Here is a 24,209-nt window from a genome sequence, read left to right on the forward strand (position 1 = left end):
AGTCAAACCCATTTACAATTACACCCCAAACCGTAAGCTACCTAGGAATAAATCTAACCAAAGAGGCAAAGAATCTGTACTCAGAAAACTATAAAGTACTCATGAAAAAAGTTGAGGAAGACATGAAGAAATGGAACAACGTTCCATGCTCAGGGATTGGAAGAACAAATATTGTGAAAATGTCTATACTACCTAAAGCAATCTACACATTTAATGCAATCCCTAACAAAATGCCATCAATGTGTTTTAAAGAAATGGAACAAATAATCATAAAATTTATATGGAACCAGAAAAGACCCCAAATAGCCAGAGGAATATTGAAAAAGAAAGCCAAAGTTGGTGGCATCACAATTCCAGACTTCAAGCTCTATTATAAAGCTGTAATCATCAAGACAGTATGGTACTGGCATAAAACACAGACACATAGATCACCGGAACAGAATAGAGAGCCCAGAAATGGACTCTCGACTCTATGGTCAACTAATCTTCGACAAAGCAGGAAAGACTGTCCAGTGGAAAAAAGACAGTCTCTTCAACAAATGGTGTTGGGAAAACTGGACAGCCATATGTAAAAGAATGTAAATGGACCATTTCCTTACACCACACACAAAAATAGACTCAAAGTGGATGAAAGACCTCAATGTGAGAAAGGAATCCATCAAAATCCTTGAGGAGAACACAGGCAACAACCTCTTTGACCACAGCTGCAGCAACTTCTTTCTGGAATTGTCACCAAAGGCAAAGGAAGCAAGGGCAAAAATGAACTATTGGGCATTCATCGAGATCAAAAGCTTTTGCACAGCAAAAGAAACAATCAACAAAACCAAAAGACAACTGACAGAATAGGAGAAGATATTCACAAATGACATATCAGATAAAGGGCTAGTATCCAAAATCTAGAAAGAACTTTTCAAACTCAACACGCAAAGAATAAATAATCCAATCAAGAAATGGGCAGAAGACATAAACAGACATTTCAGCAAAGAAGATATCCAAATGGCCAATAGAGACATGAAAAAGTGCTCGACATCCCTTGGCATCAGGGAAATATAAATCAAAACCACAATGAGATACCACCTCACACCAGTCAGAATGGCTGAAATTAACAAGTCAGGGAACGACAGATGTTGGTGAAGATGTGGAGAAAGGGGAACCCTCCTACATTGTTGGTGGGAACGCAAGCTGGTGCAGCCACTCTGGAAAACAGTATGGAGGTTCCTCAAAAAGTTGAAAATAGAGCTGCCCTAGGAACCAGCAATTGCACTACTGAGTATTTACTCTAATGACAGAAATGTAGTGATCCAAAGGGGCACATGCACCTGAATATTTATAGCAGCAATGTCCGCAAATAGCCAAACTATGGAAAGAACCTAGATGTCCATCAACAGATGAATGGATAAAGAAGATATGGTATACACACACACACAATGGAATACTATGCAGCCATCAAAAAATGAAATCTTGCCATTTGCAACTACGTGGATAGAACTAGAGGGTATCATGCTACATGAAATAAGTCAATCAGAGAAAGATAATTATCATATGATCTCTCTGATATGAGGAATTTGAGGGGCAGGGCAGGGGACCGAGGGGGTTAGGGAGGGAAAATGTGGGACAGGATGGGATCGGGAGGGGGACAAACCATGGGAGACTCTTACTCTTATGAAACAAACTGAGGGTTGCTGGCGGGGAGGGTAGGGATAGGGTGGTTGGGTTATGGACTTTGGGGAGGGTATGTGCTATGGTGAGTGCTGTGAAATGTGTAAGCCTGATGATTAACAGACCTGTACCCCTGGTGCAAATAATACATTGTATGTTAATAAAATTAAAAAAAAAAAAAGTAATGTTTCTAAGTCCACAGGGAGTTGGGAGAGGGAAGAGCTTAAACACCCTTGAAAATTTTTTTCTTTTGTCCTTTCTTCAGATATATATTCCCACATGCATACAACATCTGCATATTACTTTAGGAGATTCATGGATTCACAAAACCAACCCACAGATTCAGGGCAATAAACACAACATGCTAGGGGAGTAGAGTGTACCTGGATTTCTGAGAAGAATACCTGAGCTGACCTTTGAAAGATAAATAGTTCTTCAGACAATAAAAGGAATTAAGGCTATCACGGATGAGCACCATAACTGTTTAACTTATAACTGTGTTCCTCGTGTCTAGCACAGTACCTGACTCAGTTTAAGTTCTTAAATACATGTTAAAGGAATGAACAAGCACATATGGATAACTATAACCCGATCACTACAGGCCCCTTGTTGGGTCTGTTATACACTGAGATAAAAGGGTTAACAAACTTTTTCCCTTGCTGCTTGAGAATCTCACTTTTGGTTTAATCAGTGAGCTCTGTTGCCCCGGAAACCAGGTAGATGGTAGGCATGAATTATATTGCTAGGCAACATCACTTATGGTAAAAATGACCCCTGACTGGTAAATTGCATCTGGACTGAAAGGAAGTATGAGTGAGCTGCAAATATCTGATAAGGGTGCCATGCTTTGGACTTGCCTGAACATGGTTCTTTGCAAGGAACCCTAGAAACTATGCCAAAGAACTGTTACAAGAGATACTGGCTGCTTAGATCATGAGGCTTCTTCTCAGGGTAGCTCCCGCACCTGCTTGATTGTGGATCTTGGGCTTTATACCTGGAACTATGTCACATGGGAAGACAAGAGTCCCCTGCTACAGGACTCCTGCTGACAGAACTCCTGATGCTGCCCTGCTGGCAAGACGGCAAGAAATGTGGCATGTGGTAGTGTTGTGAGTCTGCATATTTCATTTATTTATTCGAGACAGAGAGAAAGAGGGAGCACAAGTAAGGGGAGGGGCAGAGGGAGAGGAAGAAGCAAATTCGCTGCTCAACCTGACATGGGGCTCGATCCCAGGACCCCAGGATCCTGACACCTGAGCTGAAGGCAGATGCTTAACCAACAGAGCCACCCAGGTGCCCCATGAGTCTGCATATTTAACTGACTTTCAGGAGACCTCTGGTGGGCATTATATACACCTTATTCCATTTACTGCTTACTACAACTTCATGAGGTAAGACTTTCTATTCCCCTGCTACAGAGGAGGAAAGATAGGCTCTGAAATGTTAAATCATTTGTGTAAGTTCACAGAGCTAGAGGTGATGAATAAAGGCAAGATCTCAACCCAGGTCTTCTGGGCTCCAAAACTGAATTCTTTCCATTGGAATACATTCCCTCCCCTGACAATGCAGAACATCAGAAAAGGTGGAATGGGGGCAAACTGTGTGGGGTGTGACATGCCAACCTAAGGGGTAGGGACTGGTTTCTAGAAATAGGTGGGAAGCGTCACATAATTTTAAGCAGGAAAGTGATAGGACAGATTTGAATTTTTATAAAGAAGCAAGTAAGAGAACCTGTTTAGAGTGTGAAACAGGCCTAGACAGGCTCCTAAATCTTCTCCAGCACTAAGATGCTCTGTCTCTTGACATTTTGCATGTAGTGTCAATGAACAGATTCCCAATACAGTGCAAAAGACACCAATGCCAAAATCTCACACGTGGTCACAGAGAGGAAACTGCACCAAGATTGACAGAGATCTGGGAGACTTGATGCACATTAGCACAAAATGTGGTATTTGAAACTGAACTTGAGCCTGTATCACAATGAATAAAAGCTGTATTATATCCCATAACTATCTACATAAGACATCAGGAGCAAGAAAGTGCCAAATTTACAAGTCACTGCAAAGATAAAAGTGTTTTTACAACAGAAAGAATTTTTCTGGTATTTTGAAAAACTTAAAACCTTTTAGAAGAAAGGATGTATTATAATCACAGCTCTACTTGAAGTATATCTGTCAAAAACTCTGAAACTTTGATATGATCTACTTCCCAAGAGAATTTTCAAAATAAAATAGATACCATTTTTTTCGAGGCAGTTTTTAGGTAAAAACCTGCTGAAGCTCAGAAAAAGAGTAAAGTGATTTCTTGAATTATCTCTTAACTTAAAATAACATGAACAACAACACATGCTTGCAATAAATTAAAATTTGCTAGTTATTTTTAATGCATCTTAACCACAAGCTTTAGGGACAAATAAAATACACGATGTTAATCAATGCTATTGATTGATGATGCTAAACATGTAGACAAGAAAATGAAATGCCCCTCAACTTTAAAATTAGCCATTACTCAGTGAAATAACAATGGTAACACACATAGAGCCTTCACAGACTGTGACCAAGTGGACATTAAGAATCGTAAGAACAACATCAAATATGTAAAGCTCAAAATATGGCTGCCGAAATTTAGATAACTTCAACTGGTAATGCCCGACTGGTAGACAACAAATCCTATGAACCAAATTTACATTTTATTACCATTATGTACCTAGTACAATTAGACTTCATAAAAGTATCATTTTTTTCCCAAAAATGTTATCAACAATCTAATTTGTGCCTGTACTCATTTTTCCCTTCTTTGTTCTCTTTCAAAGAAAAGTGACTGCATTCATAGGAGGAGTTAGTTTCAGACTGTAATTATAGCTGGCCTGTCAAGTGGACCAAATGGTTGGATACTCTGACATCTCTTATGTTTCCATAAAGTCCATTCTACTTGTTTTCTTCTAGAGTTCTCAAAGCCTCCCTAACTGCTGGCTGACACCCAGCTCTGCTGGTGCAGGTGGAATGAGGAAGGCCTGTCCAGAGACCTTAGGAGACCTCACAAATGGACTGAAAATCAAAAGCTTTTATGTCTGAAAGTCTGTTTGGCCAACTGATGTACGTAACTCACATTTGGCATAAATTTATTTCTAGGAGAAACAAATTCTAAACACGATGAACATGCAGCTGTTTCTGAGACTATTTTTCAAAAAAGTAAATTCTGTCATTATTATTACTTGGTATTAGGGCCTAGCATAATCAAAAACTGTACCTGTTCAGACAATTTTTTTTTTAGCGAGGGAGAGTGGGGGAAGGGGCAGAGGGAGAGAGAGAGAGATGATCCCAAGCAGGCTTCACACTGACCATGGAGCCCAACATGGGGCTCGATCTCATGAACCTGAGATCATGACCTGAGCCGAAATCAAGTTAGATGCTTAACTGACAGAGCCACCCAGGTGCCCAAGTTAAGACAATTTTTATACAAATACTTTGAACTAGTAAAAATGTAAACTGGAGAATTTTATGGTAAGGAAATGAGGCATTATCTATTTTCAAATGACCAAAACAGATGGCTAAAATCACATGTTCCTAAATTAAGAAAAAAAGATTGCTATAATTAGCAGATTTCATGCACCTTGATTCTAATATGTATTAAAAGCCATCAATGAGTCTTAATAGATTAAATAGTCCTCTGTACCTTATTTCTATAATTTGCTTGATGAGAATAATTTCAATAAAGGAAAAAAAAGGAACAAGGATTAGTCTTGCACTTTCCAAATGATCATCAATCACAGAACCCAAGGTACAACTTTATGCGGTTCACTCATCACAGGATTTTCTGCTGGTAGGACTCCTATAGTTGTATCTAATCCAACTCACTTTACAGATAAGCAAACTGAGGCCTAGAAAATTAAAGTGACTTGTTCCTAGATATTAAGGCAAGCCAGTATGCAGATCTTAACTCTCCTCCACCCGCTTATCAGAGGAGTTCCTGGTACAGATAAATCAACCTAACCCAAGGTGCCCTCCTGGAAAAGATGCTAACAGTTAGTTGGGTTTGATTATAGGACACATAAACCTCTTTGGGTTTTGTCTTCTATTTAACAAGCACAAAAGCTGTCCTTACCACCCACATAAATCAGATAACTGAGGGAAAAATGAGAAGACCACTGGGTTTAATGCAAAAAGTCAACATGAAGTCCTTGTGCAGATACTGGAGGATGCTTGTTTTTCCAACAAACCGGCATGGGGCATGCTGCCCAAGAGTGAAATGTAAGCAAAGCCTTGAATCTCCTACTAAATATTTTTCTGCATTGTTCAAGAGGCATACACTTGCCAGACACACAGGTGTGACAGGAAAAGGCTTTCAGGTAAGCCTTGTTTAAGTGAGGCAAGAGCTAAGTCAAGTCAATGTTTATCTTCTCAGAAAGAAAAAGGGAGAAAGGAAGGTCATTTCCCTGGCACACCTTAAAAATAGAGTCCTGCGCCTGGGTGGCTCAGTTGGTTAAGCAGCTGCCTTCGGCTCAGGTCATGATCCCAGCGTCCTGGGATTGAGTCCCGCATCGGGCTCCTTGCTCGGCAGGGAGCCTGCTTCTCCCTCTGCCTCTGCCTGCAACTCTGTCTGCCTGTGCTTGCTCTCTCTCTCTCTGACAAATAAATAAACAAAATCTTTAAAAAAAAAAAAAAAAGAAAAGAAAAGAAAAAAAAAATAGAGTCCTGAATCAAAACGACCCGACACACTAAACAAGATAACTTGCTAGTTTGCTAATAAGACCAAAATGCAAAAGGGGGTGGAAGGAGTCTATAAAACCAACTCAAAAGAGCTTGTCAAGCTTTTGCTATCATATATATGACAGCCTTTAATTCTTCCGACAGGTTTGGAAAACAGGCCTTATTATGTCTACTTAAGAAGAAACACAAATCGAAAGCATTACAGAATTTTAAGCAGGAAGTGATAGGTCAGGTTTGAATTTCTACAAAGAAGAGGAAGAAACCCAACAGGAGTTCCTGTTTAGAATGGAAGTTAGGTCTAAATAAGCTCCTAAGTTTTCTCCATCACCAAGATTCAGCCTCCTGACATGTCGAAGAAGACGCATGTCAACTTGAGAAGTGGCTGAGGTGACATGGACAAGGCTCCCGAGCTATTAAGTGGTGAAGCTGGAGTTCAAACCCGAGGTCCCATTCTCCTACTCCTGCTTTACACCACTCAGCCTCCAGATGGTCATGGTTAGGGAGAGTGAAACTGTCCCTCCGGGTTCACCTGTAAGGCCTTCTCAATTCTACGATCAGAAAAAGGACTGACAAAAAAAAACAGAAGATTTAGTTCCTGCATGGGAAAAATCGCTACAGGTAACCATTTTTTTATATCATCATCCCTTCCCGAGGAAACACAAATATCGGCCAATAATGAATGAGCATAGCCCTTATGGGGAGCAGTACAAGGAAATAGGGCTACACTGCACTTCACTTGCTCTTTCTGTGACTACTAGGTCCCCCCATTGTTATATAGGAATGCATGTTCCAGAAACTTCATGTGGGAATTCAACCAAAGCCTGAAACAGACTGAGAGAAGCACAAGTTTCTGAGTTTAACTACAACATGAAGTGGAATCCTCTGGACATTTCAGGCTACAGTGGGTCCGTCACGGACTGCATACTCTATAGCAACTTCAGCCCGTAGGTAATCTGAGCAAGGACATTCTCCTCTCTTCCGTGGATTCGGTCACCTCATCTCCTACCCAAGATAATCACTCGGAGGTGCTCCATTCAAAATCCCCCCATTTATACTAGGGTAACTTTCCATGATCTCATCTACCTGGGGCACCGCCAGGAATCAGAAAGTAAGCAAGAGAGGCTGGTGGAAGGCTAAAATAAACATCCTACTGTTTATTCAATTCAACCCAGGAAGAATTTATTGAGAGTACACTATTCATCAGGCACTGTGGCCTGATGCTGGGGCTGACGGTGATAAGAATAATAATTATAGCAGTAGCCATCATATACCGAATGCCTACTATGTGCCAGGCACTGCTATAAATATTTAAATTCACTTGATTCTCCCAACAGCCCCATGAGGTAGCTCCTATTGTCTGCTATACTTTTGAATAGGAAAACTGAGGCATGGAGTGGTTAAGTAACTTGCCCAGAGCCACAGCTGGTAAATGGTGGATGCAAACCCCGGCAGTCTGGCTTCTGAGTCTCTACCACTAGCCCCTACCCTACACTGCACTCTAAATATGAGTGGAGGTAAGGGATACAGGGATACAGGTCAATAAGACTATTCCAACATCCCAGAGCCCGCAGCTCAGATGGGAAGACAGGCAAATAGACCTGGGAGGAGCATATAAACCAACCCAAGGTTCAGGGAAGGCTCCTGGCAACAGATGCCCTGTCAGATGAATTTAGGTAGGAGCTAACCAGAGGGAGAGAGGAGGTGTGGGGCACATTCCAGGGGAGAGAGGAAGCTCTGTGCAGGTAGAGTCTGGTGTTCATTGAGACAAGGACCACTGAAAGAGAAGGAGTTTTCAGAAGTGGAGAAGGAGCCATCCCCAGATAAGTCTCAGGCACCTGTCTCAGAGGAAACATATCTAATGAGAAAATCTAACTTCTTTCTTTAAGGATGGTTAACAACAATAAGGTTTTGATCTGTCTTTCCAACCTACGAGTGGAAGCTGAAAACTCAGGGGAAAGGCTTTGTGCCCAGGAAACAAGTAGGTTGACAGAAGGAAAGGAGAAGAAGGAAAAAATAACGAAAAGAGACACCTTTGGAATACAAAGAATATAGCAAAAGGCCTTTTCGCATCTCAACAGAGTAATCACAGCACACTGCAAGGACAGGTAATAAGATTAACCTAACCATCAAGAAAAGGTTAATTTGTGCTCTGTATGCTCTGTTTTAATAAGCAGGGAAATAGGAAATGGATTTTCGAAAGGGACTAATAGAAATAGGTCAAATAAAAAGATGCGTTGCAAGAGCCTCTGGGATTTAGAAAATTCGCTTAATGTGGAACAAACCTCATTCACCAACATGATGGATAAAACATGCACCAAAGCCCATGCCTCTTTTCAGAAGAGACATGCTTCAGTGACCAGCACAGGCTTCCATCAAGATAAGCCTTCCTCCCTCAAAACCAGCATGCTATGTTCCCCTCTGTCACCTTTAGAAGGCCTAACTGCTCTATGATTGCTGGAGAGTTTTATGGTCGATTTTGTTCAAAGTGACATTAAGCTGGCTCTCATTCTAAGGCCATATACAGCTTCCCTGGTAATTACTTCAATAATTCTGATAGAAAAAAAGAAAACCATTGCCAGGCACAGAATTAATCAACGTAAAATACATTCCTTACCTGTCCTTTATTATGACTTCACCGCAGGACTGGCAATAAAATGTGCAACATCCTTGGGCTTGTGAGCTTTGATTAAACATTGAAATCAGTTCTAAAGAGAAATCGATGAAAGAGAAAATCTCAGAGGTGTGGGACAAATATATTAACATACTTGAAGAGTTTAACAGCCACAATACATTACTATCAATAAACATTGTTTACGATCCACCCAGAAGTACACATTTAATTAGCATTATCTGATGACTCAACCAGAAGCAAATATTGTGACCTAGTTTTCTCAAAAACAACAGATTTTGCTAAGTGTTTCAGAGCTAGGTATCACCCTAGATTATGCCTGTAACATACCAGTGCGTTATTTCACTCATTCCATAAATACCAACATTAAGGAAGGAGAAAGGGAACAACTGCTTTCACATCAAGCCAACTACAGGGGGTCTCACCATCCTACATCCAGTTTTTCATCAGTGTGACTGCTGCTTCTACTTCTTAAACTTAAGTTTAATTTGATGAAAACAAAGTCTAATTCCACTCTGGCCAATCACCAGTACATACAAACAAGAAGAATCTTGAAACTGGTCTTCACTGGACAGGTTCCTAGGAATGGAATGGCTCCTAAGAAGAATTCAATCTTCTAAAAGCAAAACTCAATTTCCGATTAAAGCTATGGAAAAATATTATTTCCTCCATTATGTGAAGCACAGCATTCCCTCAGTTTCCATTATTTTATTCATGAAGAAAGGAAACTTTCATTTCCCAAAAAACTCCCCCAAAACAAAACATCCACACACAAAAATATGTCTGTAAAAAAAAATTTAAAGGAATGAGGTCAAACTCATTAGAATTAAGCAATTCGAACTTGGTTTATGTTACTTTGTATATTAAGATTTTAAAGACTGATGGTAGAAAGTTTAATCCTTGGCAATTAAAAATTCGTCCTTTTAATTTCTGGGGGTATCTGCCAATCCCTGTAGCACTGAGGTGAAATAAACGGTGTTCTTTAATTTTGAACAGATATTAAGTAGACCTGGGTAAGTCATCCAAAATAGTCTTTTCCGAACCAAGAAACAAATTTTCAGTGAAACACTCCCCTCTGCTGGTCACCCAGCATGATCCCGCGGCTCAGGTTCAAGTCAGAACTGCTGGACCAGGTGGCATCGTGGGAGAGTACTGCCACCTGGGGATGAATCCCATGCTGGTGCTCTCTCAGACTTTATGTAGCCACTTCCATGTCAAGGGTCCTGATCTGACCTATGTTACATTCAGAATAGCACAACAATAGGCTTACTATAGTCCTTAAAAGAACAATTACAGTTGAAAAGTCAACTTTTTAAAAATCTCAAAACACAACTGAATGCTAACAATATCAAGTCTTCCTACACTACATTTTGATTCAAGTCAAAATCAGTATGCACCAGTCTGATATCTATTCATTCAGCAAATATTTACTCACCACCTATTAAGCGAAAAGCACTAAGGCTATTAAGTACTGAGTTCTATTTTGCATACCCTTCCATGCACTGCAGAACAGGGCTTTTGAAAGTCTTCCTTTTCAGATATTTGAGTAAAATGTTTTAAAAATGTAAAGCCAGAGCAGACCAATGGAATCAAGCAATATGTGAACCAACAATCAGCAGTCAACTTACTCTGTCCTATGGTTACAGTGAAACAATCCTGCTTGCTGATTTAAAAAAAAAAAAAAATAGTTCAAGTTTTGCTATTTATTAACCATGCAGGCAACAAACCAATTGTGTCTGTAGAAGACCCCATACCTCCTCAGTATGGGACCTAAAATCACAAATCCAGAAAACCAGCAGATCTGAAAATACCCCAGTGCAGCTTTTGTGCCCACCTTTGCCCAGTTTCCATCATCAGTCTATTTTCCATCTTGGTGACCCCATTCTTCTTTCCGTGGTTATTACAGTAGTCATTCTTAGCATGTGGGTATGTCACTTAAGCTCCATGACATTTTGGTTCCCTATGCCTTATTCCTAAATCCAACTCTGCCCAACTCAAGACTAGTTATTCACTGATTAAGGACTTGAGTAAAACTTACTCTCCAATGAAAAAAGCAGCAAAGAACTCGGGGGAATGCTCCACATCTTCTACATGGCTCTTCAAAACCATCCTGCTGACCCCACCTCGAGACTCCACGAAGCTCAAATGAAAGGCTTAGTATAGATGAGGCAGCCACGAAGTCTCAGAATGCAGTTGAAAGAATCATAATCCTTTCCTGATAATGAGCATCTCACGGGTCTGTTACAGACTATTTCCCCTTTCACATCATTTTTAATTCTCTAAAGCACATTACTTACATGGGAAGAGATGCAATGAGCCAATAATTTTATTCAATAAGTTATTCTGAGAAACATTTCTACCATCTTACTGACTCAACCTGGCAATAACAAAATACTAGAAATATAACTGGCATAGCAATAACCAAAATCAAATTATGCATGAAACTCAATTTCAAAATCTGTATCTATAGTGTTCTATTTGAAAATGTCTCTCCATGGATGGAATCATTTCCATCACTCAGTTCTCTGGGCAAATATTGTCCCTCCTCAGAGGGGCCTTCCCTGAGTACCTTTCACCGTAGTCACTCCCTACCCCATTATTCTGCTTCTCTTTGACCACAGCACTTTTCTCTGTATCCAAGTAACTTATTTGTTCATTATCTGTTCCCACCCACAAGAACATAAGCTCTCCTAAAGGCAGAGGCCTTCCCAGAGTGTTCACTAGCAGAGTTCCCAGAAGGTATCCCCAGCACCTAGATCAAAACCTAGCACACAGTGTAAGGCAGCATTTGTTGACTGGATGAATTTCTATGTCACGCTTTCAAATCCACCAGGTCGACAAACCATAAGTGACCCTTAATCTCACAAAACAAACTGAGGGTTGCTGGGGGAAGGGGGTTAGCAGAAGGGGGGTGGGGTTATGGACATTGGGGAGGGTATGTGCTATGGTGAGTGCTGTGAAGTGTGTAAACCTGGCGATTCACAGACCTGTACCCCTGGGGATAAAAATATATTATATGTTTATAAAAAATAAAAATTATAAAATAAAATAAAATAAAATCCACCAGGTCTTGCACAACTACCATCTGATTTCATCTTCCTATCAACACTGTGAGCTTTCACAATTAAAGAAACAAGGCAGGGGTTATGTGGGAAATCTCTGTGCCTTCCGCTAATTTGTTGTGAACCTAAAACTACTCTAAAAAATAAAATCTAGGGGCGCCTGGGTGGCTCAGTGGGTTAAAGCCTCTGCCTCTGGCTCGGGTCACGATCCCAGGGTCCTGGGTTCAAGCCCTGCATTGGGTTCTCTGCTCGGCAGGGAGCCTGCTTCCCCCCCTTTCTCTGCCTGCCTCTCTGCCTATTTGTGATCTGTCAAATAAATAAATAAAATATTTTTAAAAAATAAAATAAAATCTACTAGAAGAAAAAAAAACCCACTAACCACCCCTTTACCCCCAGCCACCGAACAAAGCTCTAGAAAAGTAAGCAGCAAGTTCAACTGCACAGCTAAATAACTGGCAGAGCTGACAAAGAACCTTCTGACCGGCTTTTTCTATGCTGCTGCTGAACAGGCTTTTTCATCTGGGAAAAGGTCAACTTTTCAAAGGAAAAATCACCTTTGATCTACAATGAACAACTAAATGCAGAAAGAGGAGCGCTGGGATCACTCACTGGCATCAGACTCTGTCTGCACCTGCAGTCGCAGGTGCAGTCCCTCTCCTGGGACATAGCGCAGCCCTCGGCAGGAGGAAGGCACAAGCCTGACCTCTGCTGGAAGCTGGAGCTCTGTGCAGCCTTCCGGGGTCTTCACCTGGAGTGAGCACGGCACTACAGAAATATCCATGGGCATACCCCCTTCTTTAGGCTCCCTGGTGATTAAAAACAAAACACACAAAAAATTACTTCTCAGGGATGAAAACCACATGATAAAACAGACAAAAATGGCCAAGGATCTGTTTCTCTTCAATACAGTCTACTGTCTAAAGTCACTGCCCCCAAAAGAATAGCAGGGAATGGACCATAAAGGAAGTCATTCTATACAAGATTTCGATCAGGTCAGAGAGTACTTTTCACTGTCACTGTAACATGAAAGTATGGGGATGTATTTCTTATTCTTGGCTTTTTTTATGGCAATGATGCATTTATAAATGTGCACTTTTCCCCCATTGCTAATAGTGATCCTGTGCCCCAGTTCTCTATCCTAATGCTTCCAGCAGTTACTCCAACCTGGACCTTCCTGGGGTTGCTCCCACAGCCATTCTGCTTGCACCGTCCACCTTCCACTTCCTAAAGCCCACTATTTCCTCCCAGCATCTCTCCAACTTCAGGTTCTTTGAATCAGCACAGTCTAATGCTGGTCTATTGTACATCAGGCACTTGTTCTTTAGAATATTTTGTCAGAGGACTCAAGGCAGCAATGGACAGTGGCTTTTTCATCTTTGCATCCCATAACCCTAGCACAGTTTCTTACATTCATTCACTCTCTCTCTCTCTCATTCATTCAATACAGCTTCTTTGATTCTGTAACAGCCAGGTACTGGGACTACAACCATTAACAAGATACCTTCTCTGCCCCTCACCGCCCACCCCAAGTAGGACACAGGCAAGTAAACAGGAATGCTCAAGGGAGCCTGAAAACATCGTGTTGGCCAGGCCAGGGCCAGGAGCAGCAGGCCACACTGTGGGGTGGGGGGGAGCCCACCACCCCAGGGACAGGTTCCTCATAATCCAGAACCACAGGACCACCATCTTCACGGACACCGAGGAGTGGAGCACCATGCTCGGGCTGAAGCGCATCCTCGAGGACATCCTCAAGCGGCCATCCGATGAGCAGAAACTGTGCAAGGATGACCAGCATCTGGATGACGACAAGACACTGGGAGAGTGTGGCTTCACCAACTGGATGGTGTGGCCGCATGCACGGTGGGTGGGTCTGGCCTTCTGACCAGCTCTCCCCACTCAGCTGTCCACCAGCGGAAGGGCTCCAGGCCCTGTGCATTGAGCCCTTCTCCAGCCTTCCTGAGCTGCCCATTGTGATGAAGCGGCAGGACTCAGGAAGCAGTGCCAGTGAAAGGCGGTGCAGAGGGAGCGCCCCGGGCTGGCCCCCAGTGCCCTATCCCCTCTAAGAGATATGGCTGTCAAAACAAAACAAAACAAAACAAACAAACAAACAAAAACTGCATTGTACTTCTCTGTGATAAATATGGAGTACTATGGAAGCACAGGGAGGCCTGCAGTGCCTATCACAGTCAGTGTTATTTGAACAGTAAATGTATAAGCCAGGGAAATATCCTTGCATCTAAGACTAGTATTACAATTTTTTGTACAAAATTTTTTGTATAATTTTTTGGTACAATTTTGTACAATTTTTTTTTACAAATAATTATAAATTATTTTATTTGTAATAAAGTATTGTCATTTGACATACAGGATTTTGATAAGGAGGCCAGGATTACATGAAACAAAAGGTACAGGAGAAAAGAACTTGTCAATTTTAAAAATTAAAAAAAATAAATAAAACAATCTAGTGATGTATGAATATGAAAGAACTGGCGAGTCCAAGTTGCTACAAACACAAATCATTTGGTATAGGCAATCGAGAGTAAAATACAGTCTATTCCCTGTCCACCAGGGACCAAAAGTACAGTGGGGAGGAAGACATAGAGAAATGGTCCTCATATGAAGCTAAAATACACTTAGCATTGTAACAGAGGTGCAGACAGCAGGGAGAGGCCAGCAACTCAGAATAACCTAAACACAGAAGGCAGGCCATCTACTTGAGTATTATCTAAGCACAGAGATTATACCATGCGTTCAGGTGTGAATCTTGATTAGGTCTCTTAATTCGCCTTACAAAATCTTAAGATTATTTTCTGGCTAGTTCCTTTTGAAGGCATATGGACCTGTATTTAACTGGCAAGAACCTAAGTCTTTTCCAAGAAACACAACCTTAAACTCTTGAGTCAAAAGTCTAGTTTTTTTGTTTTGTTTTGTCTTAAATTAAAGAGAGAGTACCAGCAGGAGGAGGGGAAGAGAGAGAGAGAGAAACAGAACCTTAAGCAGGCTCCACGCTTAGTGCAGAGCCCAATGTGGGGCTCAATCTCATGACCCTGAGATCACAACATGAGCCAAGATCAAGAGTTAGATGTTTAACAGACTGAGCCACCCAGGTGCCCCAGAGTCAAAAGTCTAGTTTTAAGAATTGATGTTTAAGAAATAATAATCCTCTGAAGAAGAGGTCAGAAGGACAGATGGCATATATTTCAGGTTTTGCAGGCTATATATGGTCTGTTGCATATTATACTATGTATTCTATTTTTAACAATGCTTTAAATAATGTAAAATCCATTCTCAGCTCATAAACTGTACTAAAACGCACCACAGGTTAGAGTTGGCCCATGGGCTATAGTTTGCTGAACATTGCTCTAAAGGTACACAATTTGTCCATTTTGCTTCTTCACTGATTTTCAAACTGGACTGTGCCACTGGCACGAGAAGTGCCTCAAGGGAGATAACTGCGTCTCTCTTTTTTTTTTTTTTTTTTTAGATTTTATTTATTTACTTGACAGAGATCACAAGTAGGAAGAGAGGCAGACAGAGAGAGAGGGGGAAGCAGACTCCCTGCTAAGCAGAGAGCCCAATGTAGGGCTCGATCCCAAGACCCTGAGATCATGACCTGAGCCAAAGGCAGAGGCTTAACCTACTGAGCCACCCAGTTGCCCTGATAACTGTGTTTCTAAGCCTCAGCCCCACCCCGTCTCTGGCTGACCACTCTTCTTTCCCTTCATGAAAAGTTCAGCCCATTAGAGGGCTGAGTAACATAGGAGGCATCGATACAAGTGTGGGAGAACCACAGTCTTGGGGTGGAGGTGAAGAAGAAGGACATCCACTAGGACAGCCACCCCGCAGAGATATCAGATCTTAAGAGGGATGAGGAGTCTAAGGGGGTGGGAGTGGCAACTCGGGGTTCCAGAGCCTGCCTCAGACTGCCAAAACAAAACGCCATAGACTGGGGGCTTAAACAACACACATTTCTTATAGTTCTGATGGCTGAGAAGTACAAGATCAAGGCGCCAGGGGATTTGGTTCTCCTTGAGAGCCCTCTACTAGGCTTGCAGATGGCCACAACCCCACCTTTATCCTCACACTGTGAAGAAGAGAAGCAGCTTTGGTATTTCCTCTTTTAAGAGCACTAATCCCATCGCGGTGGCTCCACCCTCATGACCTCATCTAAACCTACTTACCTCCCAAAGTCCCCATCTCCTAATACCATCATATTGGGGGTCAGGGCTTCAACACATGAATTTTGAGGGGACACACAAAAATTCATTCTGTAACAGACCCCAATGAGGAGCCAACACTGACTCCAAGGTGTCAACACTGACTGAGGAGGGGGAGGGAAGCAGCGAAGGATGCCAGCATGAGATGACTTACATAGAGGGGAATTGACTAAATAAATTTAAGTCCTGAGAATAACAAAAGCCAGGATTCTCACTGTCGGAAACCAGAATTACAAAGAGGGAAAGGGAAAAAAATCAAAATGGATCCTATGGTGGTAGACCAGAATTGAAAATACCTGTGTAGAGTCACGGTTTTTAATGTATATATAAAGAGATCCAGTAATACAGATGTCTATGTGTGTAGATGTACGTATGATATACAAACACAAATACATGTGCATACATTTGTACATGAATATTATGTATATGTCACATACACACTCTAGTTTTGTCCACTAGGGCCTGGAAAGAGTAACATGTCAGTCAATAGTAATGAGGATACTTTGTGCTTAGATTTTGGTTTCTAAAGGTCACTTTCCACTTAAATTTTTTTTTTTTTTAGTTTATTTATTTGAGAGAAAGAGAGAGAGTACATGCGCACGCAGGTGTGAGATGGGGAAGGGGCAGAGGGAAAGAATCTTAAGCAGACTCCACATTGAGGAGGGACCCCAATGTGAGGCTCGATCCGCTGACCCTGACACTGAGACTTGAGCAGAAATCAAGAGTTGGATGCTTAACCAGCTGTGCCACCCAGGCACCCTAGTGATTTTCCACTTTAAAACAAATGAACGTACACAAAACAAAATGACATTCCTTGAAAAAATAACTACATCCAGGGATGGAAAAGGAAAAGAATGAGATGAGCCTGGAACATGTTGCTGTGCAAAGAAAGAAAATTAATCATGGGGTGCCTGGGTGGCTCAGTGGGTTAAAGCCTCTGCCTTCGACTCAGGTCATGATCCCAGGGTCCTGGGATCGAGCCCCACGTCGGGCTCTCTGCTCAGCAGGGAGCCTGCTTCCCCTCCTCTCTCTCTGCCTGCCTCTCTGCCTACTTGTGATCTCTGTCAATTAAATAAATAAATAAATCTTTAAAAAAAAAAGAAAATTAATCAAAGAATAATAGGAACATGTTAAAAAAGAACATATTAAAAAAAGAATAATAGGAACATATTAAAATCCTCTTGAAGGGACTCCCCCAGACACATCTGGTATAACATGAGCAAAAAAAGTGTAACCCAATGAATAAAAGATCATGGGTCCATGCTGATGTAAATAAATGAATGAATAAAATGCAAATCTGATGAGGAACAAGGGTATTTACACACAGTCGCAAAGGACTTCTCCAATTAATACTTATGGAATATAAAGAGAAAAAGAGTCTTGCCCGACTGAATCAGTTAAGAGTAGGAAGAGTTAGAACTTCTATTGGACTCAACAAATCTGATATCAGAAGCATGAAGAATTCTCATGTCCTTTGTCAACCTTACAACATTCTTCCTGAATACTGAAGCTCTTTGCAGTGTATATCAAAACTACCCATGAGCGTGGGAATACAAAAGGTTTGCATTCCTGTAAATGTGACAAATGGTTTGTGTGTGTGTGTTTACTCCACTACAGATTCTCTTTCTTCTTTCCTGTAAAAGCAGTAATCCACAGACAACTTTACCGAGGCCCTGTTCTGATGTGCATTTACTGTGAGCTTTTGCCTGCCTGTGCTTTTACTTTTAAGCCAGAGCACCCAAGCTTCTGCCTTCTGGAATATAGAGAAATAGTTTCATCCTGCGCTCCCCTTGTTCTGTAGTTACTCTGATGGTTAGGTAGGGTTCTTAAAGTTTGCAGTATTCTTCTCTTCTTTGAATGGCTGAGGGAGGGGAAGAGAAAGAGCATCCTATTTCTTTTATGACAGTGCACATTGGCTAGTTTAAAGTGTATGCTTATATTTCCTTATCATTAAAATACTGTTCAATTTCGTTTTCATAGACAAGGAAAAATATTTTGCATTAATTGACTCCTCTATTTAAAAAGGGATGGTTTAAGTTGAACCATTATAGCTTCACACTAAATCTTTTCCTAAATAAAAATGTTACAGCCCTATAAAAAAAAAAAAGAGTAACTTTATAGTGGCGACAGCAGACATTATCTATGTGCTCAAAGTTAACATGAACTTTAATGGAATAAGTCAAAATCATGTGATACCTGATAGGATGTAATAAGAATGCAGCATCACTTCTGTGATATTCCCGCCAGAGATATATATAGTCGGAACCCAATCTTGAGGCAAGGATATTCCACAAAATAATTAGGCTGTAATCTTCAGAAGTGTCAAGATTGTGAAGGTCAAGGGAAACTGAGGAACTCTTCCAATTTTAAGAGACTAAGGAAACACGACAATGAAATGCAATGCATGATTCTGAACTGTGTTCTTTTACTATTAGAGACATTATGTAGACATGTGGCAAAATTTGAGTGAGGTCTTAGTGTAAGATGGTTGTAACATATTCCCCAGCTTTGAAGGTTGCATGGTGGTTACAGGCGGAATGTTCTTTTTTTTTTTTTTTTAAGGATTTTATTGATTGATTTGACAGAGAGAGATCACAAGTAGGCAGAGAGGCAGGCAGAGAGAGAAGGGGAAGCAGGCTCCCTGCTGAGCAGAGAGCCCAATGCGGGGCTCGATCCCAGGACCCTGAGATCATGACCTGAGCAGAAGGCAGAGGCTTAACCCACTGAGCCACCCAGGTGCCCTGGAATGTTCTTATTTGTAGGAAATCCCCAGTAATGTATTCAGGAGTGACAGTAACTTATTCTCAAGGTTGAGACTGTCCAAAAATAAAGTGTTTGAGACTCTAATTGTCCACAACTTTTACATACTTGAAGCTTCCTTCACCATGTACTTACATTCTTTCAGATACCACACCCTACTTGAAACTATCCAATGACTTCCCATCAAACTTTGATTACAAGCTAAAATTCTTTCCATGGCCCATAAGACCCACAGATATACTGGAGACAGTTGTTAAAATTCCAGGGATTTTGCAAAATAGTTGACATCACTTGCCTGACATCATCCATGGTGAAAGACTATCTCCACCACAGGAATCAGTAAATGCTACAAATTGGGAAGATTTCTTGTTAGTTTCATTGGTTTTCTAAGAATGCAGGTTGTTAAACATTTACTAACATACCTCTTTGTAAGACCATTTACTATGTGCTCCACCAGCCCACCCACATCTCTCTGAACTTGGCACCTCTTCGTACTTGCTGTTCTCTTGGAGGGAAACAGTCTTTCATCAGATATTATATAGTTCTAAACCTCTCCCCTTTGGGTTTATTACTCAAGTATCGCTTTTTCACTTGAAATAAGGGGTTATAATTTTTCTCCCTATCCCTTTTTGTTTTATTTTTTCTATATCTCCTTTCAATATCATATATATTTTATTTATTTTGTGTAATTTCTGCTCACCTCTCACCCACTGCTACCATTAGACCAAAAGCTCAACAACAGCCATGAATTTTCATCTTTGCTATTGTCACTCCTCACAGTTGGATACCCAGCACTTAGAATCTGAGCTTTCAGCACTGGAATAGGAACTCAGTAAACATCTGTGCACTGAATAAATGAATGGCCAACATTTACCCCAGGAATACTAAAATGGCTTAACATAACAAATTTTTCTAATGCAATTCATAGATGTAAATATGAAAGGAAAAAAAATGAAATCACAGTACATGTACAAATCATACAGAAAATACAGTAAAAATACAGAAAATACAGATTCACTATCAAAACCTGTAGTAAAGTAGGAATAGAAAGGAACCATGCAATTTACCACATAGATTTGCCAAAAGTCAATTTCATTGTACTTAGTGATAAAATGCTAGAAACATTTAAGATTAGGAACAAGAATAAAGCTCAATCATACCATTTACATTAATTGTAAACAGACTAAAAAGTTTAATTAAAATGCAGAGATTATCAGAGTGGACTCAGAAACACTCAGCATAGGATTTTAGAAATTTATATATAAAGGCATATGTTAAACAGTAAAAGGAAAGAAAGACATACATGATGCCAAACAGTACAGTCAAAGGTTTCCTGACAAAGACATTGTGTTATTTCAATGGGAGAAATGGCACTCTTTTAAACTAATGGTGATGGAACTACCAGATATCCTTATAGGAAAAAAAATGAAATTTGGCTCCTATCTCACTCCAAACACAAAAAATGAATTTCACCTAAATATAAAAGTTAAAATTATATAACACATGGGAAAAATTTTACAACCTTGAGGTAAGTAAAGATTTCTTAAGATACGAACAACACTAACCATTAAAGAAAAAAATGCAATAAAGTGAAGTTTATTATAATTAAAATTTTCTGTTCCTGAAAAGACACTATTAGGAAAATGAAAAGGTAAATTTCTGACTGGGAGTAAGTGTTCACATATTCACAAGGCATAAATAAGATAGATCTTATTTCCAGACACTAGAAAGAAGTTTTTAAATTCAACAATAAGAAAAACCTGATTTTTTATAATGGCAAAAAATCAGAAGACACTTTCCAAAGGAACACATATGAATGACCAAAAAGCAAATGAAAAGATACTCAACATTATTAATCAGGGAAATGCAAATTAAAATGACAATGAGACTTTACACCATAATAGAATTAGGTAATTACCTAGGAGAAATGAAATGTATGTCAACTAAAATGCTATAGCAACTTTATTCATAATAATCAAGTTCTAGAAACACACAAAATATCCAGCAATAGAATGGGTAGATATATTGTCTATTAATACAGTAGAAAATTACTCAGAGAAAAATAGACACAGATAAAACAGGAATCCCAGAAGGCTGTTGAAGGAAAGCAGCCGGAAACAAAAAGTACATACTGTATGAAATCCTTTATATACAGTTCATGAAGTGGCAAAAACCAATCCTTATTGAGTGAAATCAGAAGAGTGGTTGTTTTTGTTTTCCTGAGGGGCAAGTTGGTGATAAAACTCAACAGCCAAAGACCATTAGGGACAAACTACTAGTAGTCTAGCAAAGTCAGGTTTCTTCACCTGCTTAAACAAGGGAGAGTAACCTAGAGAAACTTTGAGGGTCACCTTTGATGACAGGATGTAGGGACTTTGTCTTGCTTTTGTTTTGCTAAGTTTGGGGCTACTAATAACCCTACAAAGTGGACTGTAATTGGAGATACTTATCTGAATTTATGATTTGAGATGGAGAGGGAGAAACAGAGAAACAAAAGAGAAAGAAAAAAATAATAAATATCATCCGTATTTTAAAATTGAAAAACTTCAGATTAAACGATTCTACTCCTGCGAAAAAGCTAGGATTTGAACTCCGTTCTCATGCCAAACCCCAAACTGCCACACCTATACCTGGACGATTTAAGGAAAAGGCCGATTAAGGAAAAGCATCAGCCTACCTCTTGAGCGGCCCCGAGTAGTAAAAGTTCCAGGATTTTAACATCTAACTTACTCTATTTGAAACGGTAGTCACAAGGGAATAATCGAGGGGGCCACACACTACCAAGCAAACGCGGGAGCTTTTCTTCTAAAAGTTTCTTGTAGGTGTAGTGAATAACAAGTGAAACGTTTGGTGACTTCTCATTGGAACGCGGAATGCGAATATAAGAATGAGCTCCAATAAGAAGTCTGCAACCTTTGTTAGTCGTTCAGTGAACGTGTCAGTTTTGCTGCAGACAACAGCGTGGGGGGGGGGAGGACCAACCCGAGTTTATGTACAAAACAGGAAGCTCTCACATTGGACCTTATCCTCTAATGAGGATCCCCCGAAGAAGCGGGCAAGGCACTCGGGGGGGGGGGGGGCTGTTTTTGGAAAAGCCTGGCACTGTTACTTTACATCAGTGCTCCTCAGACTTTTTAGTGTGTATTTTGAGTCCTGGAAAGCATGTTAAAACATAAGTTCTGATTCTGCAGGTCTGGTGTGGGGCTGAGACTCTGCCTTTCTAAAAAAGCTCCCAGGTGATGCCGAGATTACGGGGGAATAAAAGCACGAGGGGTGGGAGGGGAAACTCCACTTTGAGTAAATGACAGGTTCTAAGCAATTGGAAAGAAACTCAAAACTCCGTCCTTTGGAGGGAGACGGAGGCTCCCTGACAAGCAGAAACAGCGGAACGCAGAACGCAGCAGAAACGCGGTTACGCTCCACGCCTAGCTGCCCACACGCCCAGCGCCGGCCTTACCCCAGGATCAGCAGCGCGCTCTGCAGCCATCTCCGCACCTCCAGGAACACGCGCGTCCCCGCCGCAGCTGCCGCCATAGCCGGCGCCCAGGCGCAGGTTCAGGGGAATAGGGGCCAGGAGGGCCAGAAGCGGCTGCACGTGCGGCTGTGGCGGCCGCGCTGCGGCGGCTGGGCGGGAGTCCAGGACCGGATCCCTGGGCCGACACAGCCTGCCAGCCCACAGCGCCGCCTTCCGGGCGGAGAGCGCGCTGCCGCGAGAACTCGACCTGGGGGCGTGAGCGTATTCAAGTCCCTGCCGGAGTCAGAGCGCCGACAAAGGTGGAGCAGCGAGAGGCAAACTGTCCTTCCCCGCTTCCTCTTGTGGGCGTGGCCTGGCGCGGTAGTCTCCCAGGAAGTGACCTTAAAAATCCGAGCCGAGTACAGGTGTAAGAATGAGGCTGGAGGGGAGGGGGATGATTGATGGAGAAGATATAGGAGGGCACTGACCCCAGAAGGTTGGAGAGCAGATATATTCACCCAAAACACAATCTTGTTTCATTTTTTTAAATCAACTATAGTATCTTTTTTATGAATCATGTCAGTTCTTTGGTAGCTCTCCGCTGTTCGAGGCAACGAATGTCCAGGATTGACCTGACATTACTTCTGCATTTAGACACAATTGGCTCTAAGATAGAAACAGTTGCAAAAATGTTAAGTTTTCTCTTATCTTGGGGCGCCTGGGTGGCTCAATTGGTTAAGCAACTGCCTTTGGCTCAGTCGTGATCTCGGGGCCCTGCGGATCAAGGAAAATTCTGCCTCAGGCTGCCTGCTCAGCAGGGAGTCTGCTTCTCCCTCTGACCCTCTCCCCTCTTTGCTCTCTCTCTCTCTCTCTCAAATAAATAAATAAAAATTAAAAAAAAAAAAAGGTTTTCTGTTATCTATACAGAAGAGTGTGCGGGTAAATCCAGTACCATGAATCACAAGATTAGCTATTCCTATAGTCTTTGAAAAAAGGAAGATGAGAATGATTCCACAGGTACATTTACACTCGCCACGTTTTATAGAAGTAAAAACTGATTGACAGAAGTCATAATGTTATTGGTGCTAGAAGATAATTTCACAAAGTTTCACCTAGTAAAGAAAAAGATCTTTTAAAATGTAAGTACTTAAATGGTGGTAAGAATACTTAAAATAGGGTAATATTAAGATATAAGGCTAGGGGGTTACTTAGAAGGATTCTTTAAAAGAATTCTTTAAAAACAAGGGGCTCAGGGCTTGGTCAGTGGAGCATTGGAGGCTTGATCTCCAGGTTAAGTTCGAGACCAGGTTGGGTGCAGAGATTACTTAAAAATAAAATCTTTAAAAAACAAACAAACAAAAACCAAGAGACTGTTAGGTTTTAAAAACAGAAACAGTGATGACTTGTCTTCATAAAATCATGTTTATTGACAGCCTCTCAGTAGGAAGATTTTTCCAAATAACAAATCCACTTCCCTAGAGATACTATTTTAAGACAAATTTTCTGAAATCAGTATCTGCAGTTGGTAAAGTTTATTGTGGTGCTTCACAAATTCCTGTATCCACCACAGTAATTCAAAATCATGGATGGAGGTAACAACGAAGTTAAAAGAATTAAGTTTATTACTATTCCACCTCAAATAATGGTGATCATGAGTGATGATTTCAACTCCTAATACCTTCCACCTTTAGTTCTCAAAGCTATTAAGTCTTAAATGCT

The 24,209-nt window shown here is 41.0% G+C and overlaps 1 protein-coding gene and 1 pseudogene across 1 annotated transcript in view; one reads left to right on the forward strand and one right to left on the reverse strand.

Moving 5' to 3' along the window:
* The window catches only part of LOC111147609 (ubiquitin protein ligase E3D), a 138,019-nt gene extending 115,389 nt beyond the window's left edge, over window positions 1–22,630 (reverse strand). Inside the window, 3 exon segments of the mRNA XM_022503764.1 lie at window positions 8,983–9,073; window positions 12,669–12,865; window positions 22,494–22,630. Coding sequence (XP_022359472.1) covers window positions 8,983–9,073; window positions 12,669–12,865; window positions 22,494–22,570 — 365 coding nt within the window. The 5' untranslated portion in view covers window positions 22,571–22,630.
* Window positions 13,010–14,122, forward strand: LOC111147719 (annotated as a pseudogene).
* Window positions 22,631–24,209: the final 1,579 nt, after the last annotated feature.

The sequence above is a fragment of the Enhydra lutris genome, unplaced genomic scaffold, assembly GCF_002288905.1.
Source record: "Enhydra lutris kenyoni isolate GAN:26980312 unplaced genomic scaffold, ASM228890v2 scaffoldscaffold17, whole genome shotgun sequence".
NCBI classification, from domain to species: domain Eukaryota; kingdom Metazoa; phylum Chordata; class Mammalia; order Carnivora; family Mustelidae; genus Enhydra; species Enhydra lutris.